The sequence below is a fragment of the Mandrillus leucophaeus genome, unplaced genomic scaffold, assembly GCF_000951045.1.
Source record: "Mandrillus leucophaeus isolate KB7577 unplaced genomic scaffold, Mleu.le_1.0 Scaffold652, whole genome shotgun sequence".
NCBI classification, from domain to species: Eukaryota; Metazoa; Chordata; class Mammalia; order Primates; family Cercopithecidae; genus Mandrillus; species Mandrillus leucophaeus.
The window spans coordinates 1,201,385-1,215,155 of NW_012107053.1; the positions used below are offsets into that span (position 1 = coordinate 1,201,385).

The 13,771-nt window shown below is 37.6% G+C and overlaps 1 protein-coding gene across 2 annotated transcripts; it reads left to right on the forward strand.

The window, feature by feature from the left end:
* Nucleotides 1-7,489: 7,489 nt before the first annotated feature.
* On the forward strand, nt 7,490-12,688 carry RIPPLY2 (ripply transcriptional repressor 2). Of its 2 annotated transcripts, XM_012001200.1 has the most exons (4): nt 8,424-8,670; nt 8,852-8,930; nt 9,253-9,317; nt 12,419-12,688. In XM_012001200.1, exons 1-4 carry the CDS (start codon nt 8,576-8,578, stop codon nt 12,564-12,566), a joined length of 387 nt encoding a protein of 128 aa, XP_011856590.1. In that variant the 5' UTR covers nt 8,424-8,575; the 3' UTR covers nt 12,567-12,688. The 2 variants fall into 2 exon arrangements, with proteins under 2 accessions (XP_011856589.1, XP_011856590.1); XM_012001199.1 differs by lacking the exon at nt 12,419-12,688 and having other exon boundaries at nt 7,490-8,670; nt 9,253-9,674.
* Nucleotides 12,689-13,771: the final 1,083 nt, after the last annotated feature.

The following is a 13,771-nucleotide window of genomic DNA, read 5'->3' on the forward strand; positions in this document are numbered from 1 at the left end:
TGTTTCCTTACTTAAATTATCATACACTTGTCATTGCTGACATTATAGTATCCTACCATTTAAACTTAATACTTCCAGTTAAAATTTGTCTCTCTTGTTAAATTGGGGTCATTTATAGGTTTTAAAAATACAAATTTCATTCTATAAGCCAAGTAATTATTTAATCTAAGTAATTAATAAAAGTCAGAAACAAATACAGAAATATATTACCCAATATGGCCTTCTTTCTCTGGAACAACCCACATACCAGCTGTCTGCTCTACTACTAATAGTATGAGCCAACTAGGGCTGGGAGATATTTTCTGCTATGATTTTGTTAATTTGCAGCTAATTTAGAAAATGATTCTCTGTCATTCTTCCTTCAGGTCTCAGTTTAAATGCCATCTCTTCTGGGGCCTTCTCTGACCACTTTGTTTAAAAGATGCCTCATCCAATTATTTTCTATTAAATCACTCTTCTAATTCTGTCTATAGAAGTCTTGCAAATCTGCAATTACCTCCTTAATGTATTTGTTTATTTTCTATTTCCCAACTAGAATGTAAACACTGTGAGAGCTGGAAAACATGTTAGTCTTATTCTATACTGTATGCTCAAAGTTTAGTCTTGTGCCAGCTCATAATGACTGATCAATAAATATTTGTTAATTGAATTTAGTTTTCTTTCCCGAATCACCTCTCATTGAAACATTTTGTGCTCTATTCTGAAAGAAATTTTAAAATAAATCTTAATGTTTGTCATATTTTGGCCAATGATATTTAATAATACAGGATATTAAATTTGTATAGTTAATGAACATTTAACATAAAGTGTCAGATCTGGTAAAACATGGTAAAAAAATAGTTTACAATGGAACAGATAAATCTCTTTTTATGTCTGATGGTACCTTTTTATACACTGTATTTTTATTTTACATAATTTATTAGGTATGATAAATTATCTATTTGGGGTTAGCACAGAAATTTTAAAATGTCTAGAAGTGAAGCCATCAAGAACCATGATAGTTTATTTGGCCAAAGCTGAACTTTGCAAATAGTTTGTGTCTTCAACATACTTTGAATTGAAACCACCTCTCATGAACTCTCATTGTGGTTTTATTAAATATTCAGTTGTAACTAATAATAAGAAATACGAACTATTTCAAGGCATTAAGTATTTTATTAAATAAATACATTAACTACTTTATTCCTGTTGTTAACTACATAGGAAAGTTACATGAGAAGCACAGCGAAATCTGGCTGTTTTCAGTGGAGATATTCCCATGTATGAGTGTGATTAACACAGACTTGCTAAATCTCTCTCTGAGCCATCTGTGAGCACCTTCTCGGTTTAAAACAACACACACTAGCTCTGCTCAGTTCTAAGTCAGTTTTTACCACAACTGTTATCTTTATCTTAAACCTGGGAAGATTCTCAAATGCCTGAAGCTTGGAAATGCTACCTTTCACTAAGGATCTGAACCTTACTTAAACTGAAAAAAGAGTTATATTAAATCAACTATCTCAAATGAGATTTTATTGGCATGAAGTGTTGACCACAAAAGTTCTAATGCATTTATAAGGGAAAAAATAGAGAATATTCAGCTTACTAGTTAGTTTAGGACATAGTCATGTATTTATCATTCTAACAATCCTAAATGAAATTCCTAGTCACTTGAGCTCGCTTGCTTCTCTTTAGCTCAACTTCAAGTTAGAGTGATGCAAACCTCTCTTTATAGTGGCCCCAGTGTGAGGTCCTGGGTTTTGATGAATCAGCAATAGTGGAGACTTTTCTGGAAAAGACTTGGCAGTAAATAACCTACTCCATAGTTTGACAACCTAGGTCCTTACTGCAGACCTGGTACAAGTTTTTTCTGAAGAACTTGTTCTGATCACCATGAATCAGAGCATTCAAGTGGAATTTCCGAAATACTGCACTGTAGCAAAATTACCTGGAACTGCCCAGAGAACTGTAAACACAATGTAAGTTTTAAAACAAATTCTAAAGTTACAAGAGACATTATGACAATCACTTTCTCTACCAAAAACATGTGTTTTAAAAACCTGCAAATCAGGAACATTTAGAGTAGGCTTGATTTTGACTGTGGTGTTCAGCTCTGCAAGCCCAGACTGAGTGCAGTTAAGAATCAATCCTTTATTGTCATATCTAAGGTTTTTATATTGAGCTGTGCTTTGCATATCATAAAGATCGCCATTTTAACTGTACAAGTGAATGACATTTAGCAAATTTACAGAATTGTGCAACCATCAACACGATCCAATTTTAGAAGATTTCCATCACCCCAAAAAGATCCCCCATATGCATTATGTTTAGGGTTTTCTATTTAATTTTTCCACAGCTTTTCTGTGTGAAAACATAATGCCATAATTGAAATAGAATACCAAAAATGTTAATAAATTTGACAGCTGGCATTCAGACACAACTGAATAATTTGCCTGGAAAATAGCAAATTTTGTATGTACAACTTTTTAAAAAGGAGTCTAGCTAATTAAGCAGATATTAGTTTTCCTTAAATAATATTCATAAGATCATGAATAAGAGGAGATGAACTGAGACTAGCTCTGCTCTTGTTATAAGCAAATCTGATATTACTTAGGAGGCACATGGTGGCAACAGCAGCTGTGAGTCATTATATTCCTCTCATTCCTTCACACTTCTGTTTTTCACCTTACTTTCTAAGTGGCGAATCAGTCATATTCAGGCTGAGGTCATCAAAATGGGTGGGGCAACACCAGGTTACATTCAAAGTGGGAGCCTAGTTCAAGCTCCAATTTTTCTTTTAATTGGTTACTGTTTTCTGGATTATATAGAAGCTCATATGAATGTTTTAAATGTGGTCTTGACTTCTTCTCTTTTTCCTTCTCAGGGACCATCATTTAGTACCCTTTTGCCAGAGTATACTTCCTTTCTCACATATTATAGTCATGCAAAGAGCCAAATATTAATAATTAATAATAATAAATAAATAATAAAAATTAAAAAGCATGTTAGGCCCACAAGCACCATGTATAAGGTAAATTTATAATACTTTCTCTTAGTAAAATATAAACTTTGGTGGCACAGATGTCTGTTAGAAGGCAGCTCCATAAAAATATAAGAATTTTGTCAGTTTTGTGCATTTAACATATCCCAAGACCCTAAAATCGTGCCTGGCACATAGTAGGTGTTCAATAATACTTGTTAAATAAATGAAGTTTTAAAAAATGCTTGTCCTAATGAACTATTAAGTTTGATCCACTTCATTGGTGTGTTATGAAAAGTGTGTTGATATGTTACATAAAATACATTTTAAAAATGTACTAGTGGAACTCACTATACAATTCTAAAGTAAATTTAAACTGTACAATGAGTAAGTTATACTTCAGATTATGTTATTTTATGATGCTGTATTTCTTTATATTTATCTTACAGAGCTTTACATCCTCATATTGTGCACAGTTTGGATAAGAAGTATATATCTATGTTCTAAAATAAATATAATGTCGCTGAAAATTGTACTGGCTTTCTCTTCTTTAGGTATAGCTTATAGTTAATATCCTCCTTAATGATTTAGCTAAGAAATTTCATCTTTGAAGGAAATGATAAACAATGCAAAAAAAAGCTAAAAGAAAAATAGCATATTGATCTCGGCCTCATGAAAATCAGCTTCAAGATCTCTATAAATAGGCAGCATACATTAAATTAACATATAAACGGTAGGTTTAGGATCTTTCTAATAATTCATATTTCTATTTCTCAGTTGACTTAAATTTGATCAAGTAAAACTCTGGCCATATTTTTATTAATTGGCTCTCCTTTTTTCCAGTAATGCATTTTTTTTCACAATTTTAAGAAAACTGATATTCTCTCAGATTCATGTCTCATCTTTACAGTAGATCCCTCCTTCTCCATGCCAGAAGTAGTCACCTTGATTAAACTTGTTTCCTGGGAGTTCCCAGACCTGGATTATGGTCATCACTGATTCAAACACTCCATTCTTACGAGGATTCTCTTCAGGGCTATTGCTCTCATTTCTTCCTTCCTCTTTGGAGACCACGAACCATCATCCAGCCCCTGTCTCTCCAGAAGCATCTCCTCTCCTGACTGCTCTCTTCATTTTATAAGCATACTTTTGTCTTTGCACCCTAAAAACAAGATCCCTTAATGGACCCAGCATTCTCTATTTTTCCTCTCAAAAGAGTTGCTCAACTCACTGTTTTGACTTCTTCTTCACCTCTAATCTACAACTCAACTTACTGTAAAAAAAAAAAAAAAGGTTCTGTCCCTATATAGTCAAACGATACTGTTCTAAAGTCACTTATAATCCCTTATAAGGCGTTATGTTGCCAAATCCAATTAATACTTGTCCTTATCTTATGTGACCTCTTGGTAGCCCTGACTGCGTTGGACCTCTCCTGCCTTATTGGAGTTCTTTCATCCCATGTTTCCACCACACCTGCTTTACTGAAACACTTTCGCACCTTGCTTTACTGAAAAACTCTCTCATCTCTTCTCTCCTCCTCCTCCTCCTCTTCTTCTTCTTCCTCTTCTTCTTTTTCTTTCCTCTCTTTCTTTCTCCTCTCTTTCTCTCCCTCTTCCTTCCTTCCTTCCTTCTCTCTCTCTTTTTTTTCTTTCCTTCCAGAGTCTTGCTTTGTCACCCCACTGCAGCCCCAACTTCCCGTGCTCAAGTGATCCTCTGCCCTCAGCTCCCTGAGTAGCTTGAACTACAGGCATGAACCACCATGCCTGACTGATTTTTTACATTTTGTTTTATAGAGATGGGCTCTCATTATGTTGCCCAGGCTGGTCTTGAACTCCTGAGCTCAAGCGATCCTTCCATCTTGGTCTCCTAAAGTGCCAGGATTACAGGAGTGAGCCACTGTGACTGGCCTACTGATGCACTTTCTACCAGCTTCACCACTCCTTTTCAGTGAGATGGGTTTTTTTTGTTTGTTTGTTTGTTTTATTTTGCATATCTTCTCACCTTACAATCAAATGTTGATCTCGAGGCTACTGTCCTTGGTCCTGGACTCAACCTACACAATTTCCCTGGGAAAACAAATCAATTCCTATTGTTTTAATGGCTATTTTTTTGCTGATGACTCTCACATTTAAATCTTTAGCCTTCAATTCTCTACTAAACTCCAGACCTCATGTCTCCGGTTGTCCCCTGAATATCTTCTCCACCTACATGTTACTGAGCCTTCCAAAGTCTTAGATCTATTCTCAGTTCTTCTCCTTGGGATGACTGTATTTTACATGTAGGAAGGAAGATGAACTGAATATTTAGTAGCCAGAAGGGCAGATGATGGCACTCCTATATGTTGTTTATTTCTGTTTCTCCTCTTTCTGAACACATGGTAGAATTGCACTTCCTTGCTTTTTGAAACTGGTGTGTCATGTGACTTGTTTTAGCCAGTGAAATGTGTGTCCCTTCTAGGCAGAAACCTCTGAAACCTTGTACTCAAATAATTTTATTCTTTTCTCCTTGTACATTCCAGAGGGAAGAGGCTCCACCAGCTTACATCCTTAAGTGAAGATGATGTAGAGCCGACCTCACACCAACCAAAAATGGATATAGGGCATGAGTGAAAAATAAACCTTTGCTATTTCAAGCCTGTGAGATTTTGGAGTTATTTGTTACCACCAAATAGCCCAGCACATCTGACTGATTTAAGATTCAAAACCAAACTCATTATTTTTTTCCTGCACATCATGAACAGAATAAAACAACACAAGAGAACCTCACCTGCTCTTTATCCTATGCTCCCTGTTTTCTGTGTCTGTGTTTGAGCCATCACCATTTACTCACTTAACCAGGCCAGAAACCTGGGAATATATCCAGACTCCACTTTCAAGTCCACCTACATTTTATGACTCAAGTAATTCTTCAGGTTCTATTTCCTAAGTATCCTTCAAATCCATTGCTTCATCTCCATTCTTAGTGCACATCTTACTATCTCTTGCCCAGACTATTACAGTGGCTGTTTAAATGGACTCCCTGTCTCTAGACTTTCCTAAATCCATTTTCCATATGACTGCCAGAGTGATTTTTATAAAATTCCATTCCACTTTCCTGCTTAAAATCTTTCATCAGTGCTTACAGAATAAAGTCAAAATGACTTAGCATAGCATTTTAGGCTCTTGATAGTCCAAACCCTTTCTATCTCTTCAGCATCTCTGCTCCAGAGATATCCAGTTCCTTTTCCTCCCACTCCTGAACAACCCAGACAATACCATTCTTTGATTAATCCTTCCAAAAATATCAACTTAGATTTGATTTACTCTAAGAAGGCTTTCCTGGTTATCCCAAACAGACTTAATTTCCTCCCACCTATCTGCCTAAAATGCGCTTTTACTATTGAATGTGTCACTTTAATTTTTTTTTTTTTTTTTTTGCTTATGTGTTTATTGTAGTGGCCAGAGTTTGTAATAATTGTAGTCTTCTCAAGGTTAAGAGGAATACCTTACTGTCCTTATCTGGAAAGCACAGTAGTTAGCACATTACAGCCACCTCAAAAAGATCTTTTTTATTTTTTATTTTTATTTTAAGTTCTGTGGTATATGTGCAAGATGTGCAGGTTTGTTACATAGGTAAACATGTGCCATGGTGATTTGCTGCATCTATCAACCCATCACCTAAGTATTAAGCCCAGCATGCATTAGTTATTTTTGCTAATCCTCTCTCTCCTCCCACCCCAACCACTGACGGGCCCAGTGTGTGTTTTTCCCCTGCCTGTGTCCAGGTGTTCTCATTATTCAGCTCCCACTTACAAGTGAGAACATGCAGTAGTTTGGTTTTATGTTCCTACGTTAGTTTGCTGAGGATAATGGCTTCCAGCTTCATCCATGTCCTTGAAAAGGACATGATTTTGTTCCTTTTTATGGCTGCATAGTATTTCGTGTTGTGTATGTACCACATTTTGTTTATCCAGTCTATTACTGATGGGCATTTGGGTTGATTCCCTATCTTTGCTATCGCAAATAGTGCTGCAATGAACACATGCATACAAACATTATGCATGCATCTTCGTAAAATAATGATTGATATTCCTTTGGGTATATACCCAGCAATGGGATTGCTAGGTCAAATGGTATTTCTGGTTCCAGGTCTTCGAGGAATCACCACACCATCTTCCACAATGATTGAACTAATTTACATTATGGAATGGAAATAATAAGACATTTTATCAGAAAGGTTAACATCTGTTAAGGCCTTATTTTTTTACAGAGCTTAAAATCCGTTGAAGGCTTACTATATGTCAGGCACTGCAAAATGCATTCTATAAGCTTTATTTTATTTAGCCTAACAATAGCTGTACGGGATGGAGACATGTGTTAGGTGTCTATCCTTACCGATTTTCTTATCAGAAGCAACCCAAATCTCACCTTCCTGGCAGATAGATCATTATAGGCTCTTAGCTATTATTATAACTAAATTATTTTCCTATGCAGTAGCTGAATGAAGAGCAGAGACAACTATAGTTTACAATCAAGATTTTTGTCTAAACTTTTAAGAGAAAGTCCAGTTTCATTATTTAAAACATTTTGAAAAAAATCATAACATTTATATATCATCTTTCCCTCGATGCATAACACTTTTTACAAAGTTTAGTGGTAGATAAGTGAGGGGTAACTCAAATCAGAGAAACAGGGGTGCAGACATTTGATTAACTTGTCTCACATCATAACTTTTCAAGATTTCATTATCATTCCACAACACCTGCCCTCAAAAAAGAATTTTATAATTACCATTGAGTGACAAAATACCAAGTAGTGATAGAGGTGTATAGACGAACTCAAAAGTCATTGTCGAAGGATACTGATAAAATATTGGGAAAAATCACAAAAGACACGAGAAGATAATTTAGAGTTATATGCGCAAATCACATGACTCCAGTCTCTGGCTCTCTTAGCCAGAACACTGAATCTTTTACAATTTACCTCTTGTTGCCAATAATTTTCTATTATCGTCAGATAATAATAGGCTGGCGTATGAACCTAGTTTACCACACATTTTTTTAAAAACTGACATTCCTTTCTTAAGGAGTCCATCCATTCACTCAATTAAAAAAAATTGTTCCAGGAAGAGGAATTAAGTTCATTCCTTTGAATTCTAGTCTGCATCCCAGCTTTTAGAACAGGGGATGCAGAACCAGTTGATTTGCCACAGGTCAACCAAGTCCTGAGTTTCCAGCGAATCAAGCAATTAACCAGTTACTTGGCCTTTTTGCAGAAATACACAAAACGTGTAGACTCGCTTAATTCCGTCTCCTCTTCACACGGAAATTGGCTGCTCGGGCGAATGTTGTTTTTCACCGCAGCCATGTGTCGAAGGGCGATTAACATTCGCTCGACAAAACCCCATCCCGGGCCATCTGGAAGTTGCACGCGTTCACACCCGGGGCTCAGCCTGGTGCGCCTTCACGCGCAGCCTTTTTGTTTATGCGGTTAGCAGGGGAGAGGGGCGGAGAGGGAGCGAACCTCTCAATGTGCAGCAGGCCGCGAGGGCTATATAAAGCTCGGGTCTCGGACCTGCTGGAACTGGCCAAGATTGCCCGCGAGCTGGCAGCGGCCTTCCGCCAGTCTCCACGGCGCCATGGAGACCGCAAGAGGCGCAAAGGGCACAGAGTGTGGAGCCGCGGCGTCCACGGCCACCGACCGCACTACGCGGCACGCGGCCGCAGACTCCGGGTAGGCTTCTCCGCGCTGCTCTGTGCCTCCCAGCTTCCCCTGTCCCTCCCGCCTGTGCCTCCCCAGCTCCTCCCCTCCACTCTCCATCCCCCACCGCCCGGTGCCAGCGCTCGGCTTCGGTGGATTCTCCCGGGTCTGGGCTCACGTCTCCTCTGCGCGCCTTGTGCTATCCATCCCGCAGATACGCGGGCTTCTGGAGACCCTGGGTGGACGCCGGAGGCGAGAAAGAAGAGGAGACACCGAACCACGCCGCGGAGGCGGTGAGTGAGCCGCGCGTCTCAGGCCGCGCCTCCCACGGGTGCAGAAGATTGACCAGGGCTCTTGGGACGCAGTGCCGGAGAGAGACATGCGAGACACCGGTCCTGCCTCTCGCTTAACATCCTGCCTGCCAGTGGCCATAACGGTGCCGACGCGGCGGATGTGTCCTCTGGAGCGATGTGCCACAGGCACCCAGCCGGGAGCGAGGCTGCTGAGAGCCCTGGGGTTACATTCCCAGCAGTCACGAGGAACACTGGGTCGTGCACATTTCCACTTTCTAGAAGGAGGTGGGTGATAACTAGATTCACTTCCTTTCCTCTTCAGATGCCCGATGGCCCTGGAATGACCGCAGCTTCAGGAAAGCTTTCGCAATTCAGGCACCCAGTCAGGTGAGTGACAGGCCTCCCCAAAGGTCTCCCGCTCCTCCAGCCCCAGGGAGGAGCCAGGGGCATCGCACAGCCCAGCTCCGCAGCTGGTCCTGCAGCCTCTCTCTCTCTGAAAATCTGGCTTCAAGGTTACTTATCTTCTCACTCGCAGAGATCCGTTACTCATCAAATTGAAAAAGGTAAGGGCTCACGGTTTCACGTAAAGGGACCATTGATCAATACATACTCAATGAACTTGATGAATATATTACGAAGAGGGAAAGGGGATGCTATGGTAAAAGAGCGGTGACATCTTGTGCTGGCAAAACAGTTTTTGTTTTTAAATCCTAAAGGGTTCGAATGAAACTGACTTGGCATCAGGCAGTGTGTATGCTGCTTTTGTCTTGCAATCTGGGAGGAAGAATGGGATTAGCAGTTACAGTCTTACAGCAAATGAAGTTTGCCGTGTAGGAGAAAATAGAAATGTAATGAAAATCCTAAAGATTACTGAGGGTGGTTATAGAAAGGGTCAAAAGTTATTTAACATGAGGAGCTAGTTTACTGTTCCTAGCCACTTCAGGAAGTCAGCCTTTATCTAAGATTCTTTGTCACTTTTATCAGGTGAAATGTTAATAATTCTGCAGTTTTCCTGCCTCCTAGAGCTGTTAAATGAAGAGCTGAATGTTTGTAAAGTGCCCGTGGTGATAAATAGCACATAGAATTCATTACATCTAATTTCCTACCATGTACTAGCACTAGTGAAGCATACAGAAAAAAGTCGTCAAAGCACATGGCAAGTGTTGTAATGGAGTTTAGTTTGGTTAGTTTTACAAGTATGGGCATGGCACGAAGTGCCTAAATCTGTGAGTGCTAGGGGGAAGGGTCAGGGAAGTGTATATTATAAGTAGTGGTTACCTGGCTGAGTCTTGGAGAAGTTAATCAGATGAATGGGAAGTGGGAGCAAAAGAAATAGCATTGGAAAAGAGAAGCAGGATCATGAAACAGTGTGGCTCCTTGTGGGAACTCCAAGGAGTTTAGGTGTGTGAAGTTGTGGTCATTTCAGCAGGGTAATCAGATGCCAGATCTTGTACACTCTTGTACAGAGTTTTGTCTTGATCCTGTTTGTGGTGTTGGGAACCCACGGGCTTTATTCCGAAGGTAGTCTTGGGGGTTATACGTTAAATAGGCTTAGGACATCAAAAGTAAAACTGGAAGTTCTGCAATTTTTCAGGTAAGAAATGATGACAAACCATTGTAAGACACGAGAAGTGAGGATGGGACTGGATGAATCTAGGAAATACTTAGATGACAAAATAGATTAGGCTTTATAATGTATTGGATATGGTAGATGAAGAAGAGGTAAAAACCAGAATGGCTCCTAAGTTTGTAGCTGGTGATCAGGTGAATGCTGTACTAAAAGAATGGAAATTAGGGCCGAAAACAGATTTGGGAGGTGAGACCATGAGTCAAGTTTTCCACTTATCATATTTAATGTGCCTATGGGGCATCCAAAGAGTGATATCCAGTAGAGAGCTGCATACGTAAGTTAGGGGCCCAGAGTCAAGATCTTAAGTGGAAATACAGACTTGGGAGTCCGTGGTAAACGTAGGGTGGGGAAATCATGACAGTGGGCCAGGTAATCCTAGTTTGTTTAGAGGGAGGGCTGATGTTCTCAATGAAAACCTGAGGGAAGGCCAGCATCTAACCAGTACACAAAGCAAGAGAGGTCCGCAAAGGAGACTGAGAAGAATCAGAACAGAAAGAAACTCAGAAAAGTATGTGGGCCCTGGGAGAAGAATGGCCCACAGTGAGAAATTCTGGAGAGAGTATCATAATGACTAAACAGCATTCTTTGGGTTTGCCAGTTCCAGTTACCCATTAGAAAATAAATTGTTTCTTACATAAGAAATTCCCTTCTTTTTTGAAGTATGGATACAATTTAATTATGCTTCTCTTACATTTTATTTTTATTCATTTATATTTTGACTAATGTGGTGTGTTTTTTTTTTTATTCAGCTGCAACTTCAGCTGTCAACTTTTTGAGGGTAGGGACCATGATTTATTCATCTTTAAATTGTGAATTATGTTGGCACAAGGGATCACTGAACTATTTATTGAATGACTGAATAATTGATAGTTACTTGTTTAAGTATCAAAAACATAAACTTTTTATGATTTTTGCTGGAAACATTTATGAACTACATTGTTTTTCTGCCTTTTAAAGTGGAGCATACTGAACAAAATGTAATCTTTCATTTGTTGGAATGACTCCACTGTATGAATACATGGGCTGTTTATCCTACACGAAAATGACTGCACTGTACATGGTGATTCAGCCTTATCTCTCCTCTTTCTTTTCCTTGATGAAGACCAGAAGGCAAGATTAGTATTTGTCAGATTTTTGAAATTCTGAGGTAATCATACTTGCATGCCAGTTATTTGTATAAAACATATATAATTTCTCAATATTTCATATGATATTCACAAATGTATTTGAATGAGGAGAAGACAGGCAGATAGAATCAAAGTTGAGGTCAGAAGTAGTCTTTCTATACCTCAAGTTGTGAGTGCATAGACAAAATTTTTAAAATACTGGTTTTTATACATTTCTAAATTTACATTGTCTACTTCTATAAGAGTTATATCTGTGAGTTTTAAGTAAGATAATAGGTAATTTCCACCTTTTTGTAAGGTGCATAATATTTCGTCATCTTTATAAAGCTGGATATCATCAGAGTTTTTAATGTGCTGGTAGAACTCAATTCATTTTTTCCAAAGGAACTTAGAAACTGTAAGACAAATCTTCTATATATTATAAGAATAAATATATCCATAAGGCACAAAGTAAGGTAAACATTGATCTTATGCTTATCCAGGGTTTAGTGTGAATTTGATACAATTTACAGCTTGAAAAAAGAGTGAAAATAATCAAACAGCTATTGATACTTGGGCAAGTAGATTCCATGAAAGCTGTAATAGTAGCATATTTTAACTCTATATCTTAAGGCTATATCCAAATGTATAAGTCAATTGTTAAATATATGGAGCTCTTGAAAATTTGACCATTTCATGAGTTTAAAGATTCTGAATATGAAAAAATAAAACATGTTGTCTGCTTCTTTCAGACTATTTTGGCCAAAATCAAAGTGTTATGATTACTTATATCAAGAAGCAGAAGCTCTTCTGAAAAATTTTCCAATTCAAGCCACAATTTCATTTTATGAAGATTCTGATAGTGAAGATGAAATTGAGGAGCTGACCTGTGAAAATTAATGTGATTAGCTACTTTTGATTATATCCAGAGCTTTTAGGGTTTAAATTTAGTGTACAAATGTATCATAATTATTTTAAGCTAATTTATTTGTATATAAATTATTAATAAAGTGAAATATTTTATAATTAATCTGGTATTTGGCCTTTTTTTATCCCTACACTAGAATTGAATGTTGGAATCTAAAATAGGTGCCATCTACAAATGTCTTGATTGCATTATAAATATTTGGCGCTTACAAAGAATAAATTTTTCTCTTCATTAAATTGCAAATTTATATTTAGTTATAATTTTGCAAAGAATGACAGTATTTAATTCTCAAGACTGAATTTTTTAACATCTGCTATTTCCTACTGAGGCCAGTTGGATGTTGTAGCTACAGATTAGTATTATCTTATTAGATAATGAAGAAAATAGCCTTATGTTAGAAATCACTCATTTATTAGTAAAGATTTTTTAGCAGGTGGAAAAAACACATTAAATCATTATCTGTAATTGAAAAGGGGAATCAATCTTAGGGCTCTTAAATTATAGACATTTTACATAAATGATGAGCAAAGTAACTCTTATGTTAATACTCCTTTTCAGTCCTTAAATCCAGTAGTAAAATAGTATTGATGTTTAATACTTAATGTACTACATCGAGGGATCCCTAGAATTAAAACAAAATGTTTAAATTTGAGTGATTGATATGGAGTCTAAAAAAGTGGAGTCTAAAGGCCAGAAGTTGATAGTATCTTCCATTTCTGTAGGGGAGATAAGAAATTTGGAAAGTATGGAACATTCTTCAACAATATTAACTTATCCTTTTTCTGGTTCTCTGCTTTTGTTATTCTTGTGCAAAAGTTTTCTCATGAGAAGTGAAATAAGTCTCAGTGATTAGTTTTTCTTATGTAGACTCTAGAAGAATATGTCATCATTTAATGAGAGAGAGAGAGAACACTGCAGCAGTTTGCAAGGTCAAAGTAATACAGTTAATTATAGCCATGAGGTTCTTTTAGCTCAAATTCAGTCTTCTTGTAATAAGCATTTCAATTGCAAATAAAAATGGATAGAGGTGAATGTCATAGGTGGCTAACGAGCTAAGAAATGCCTCTTATTTGAATGGCTACATATAGTCATACACTTTTTCTTCTGATTTAAAAGATTCTACAAACATAACCTTGATTTTTAGTCACTTTAAGAACTAAGTAGTTAAACAGAGAAA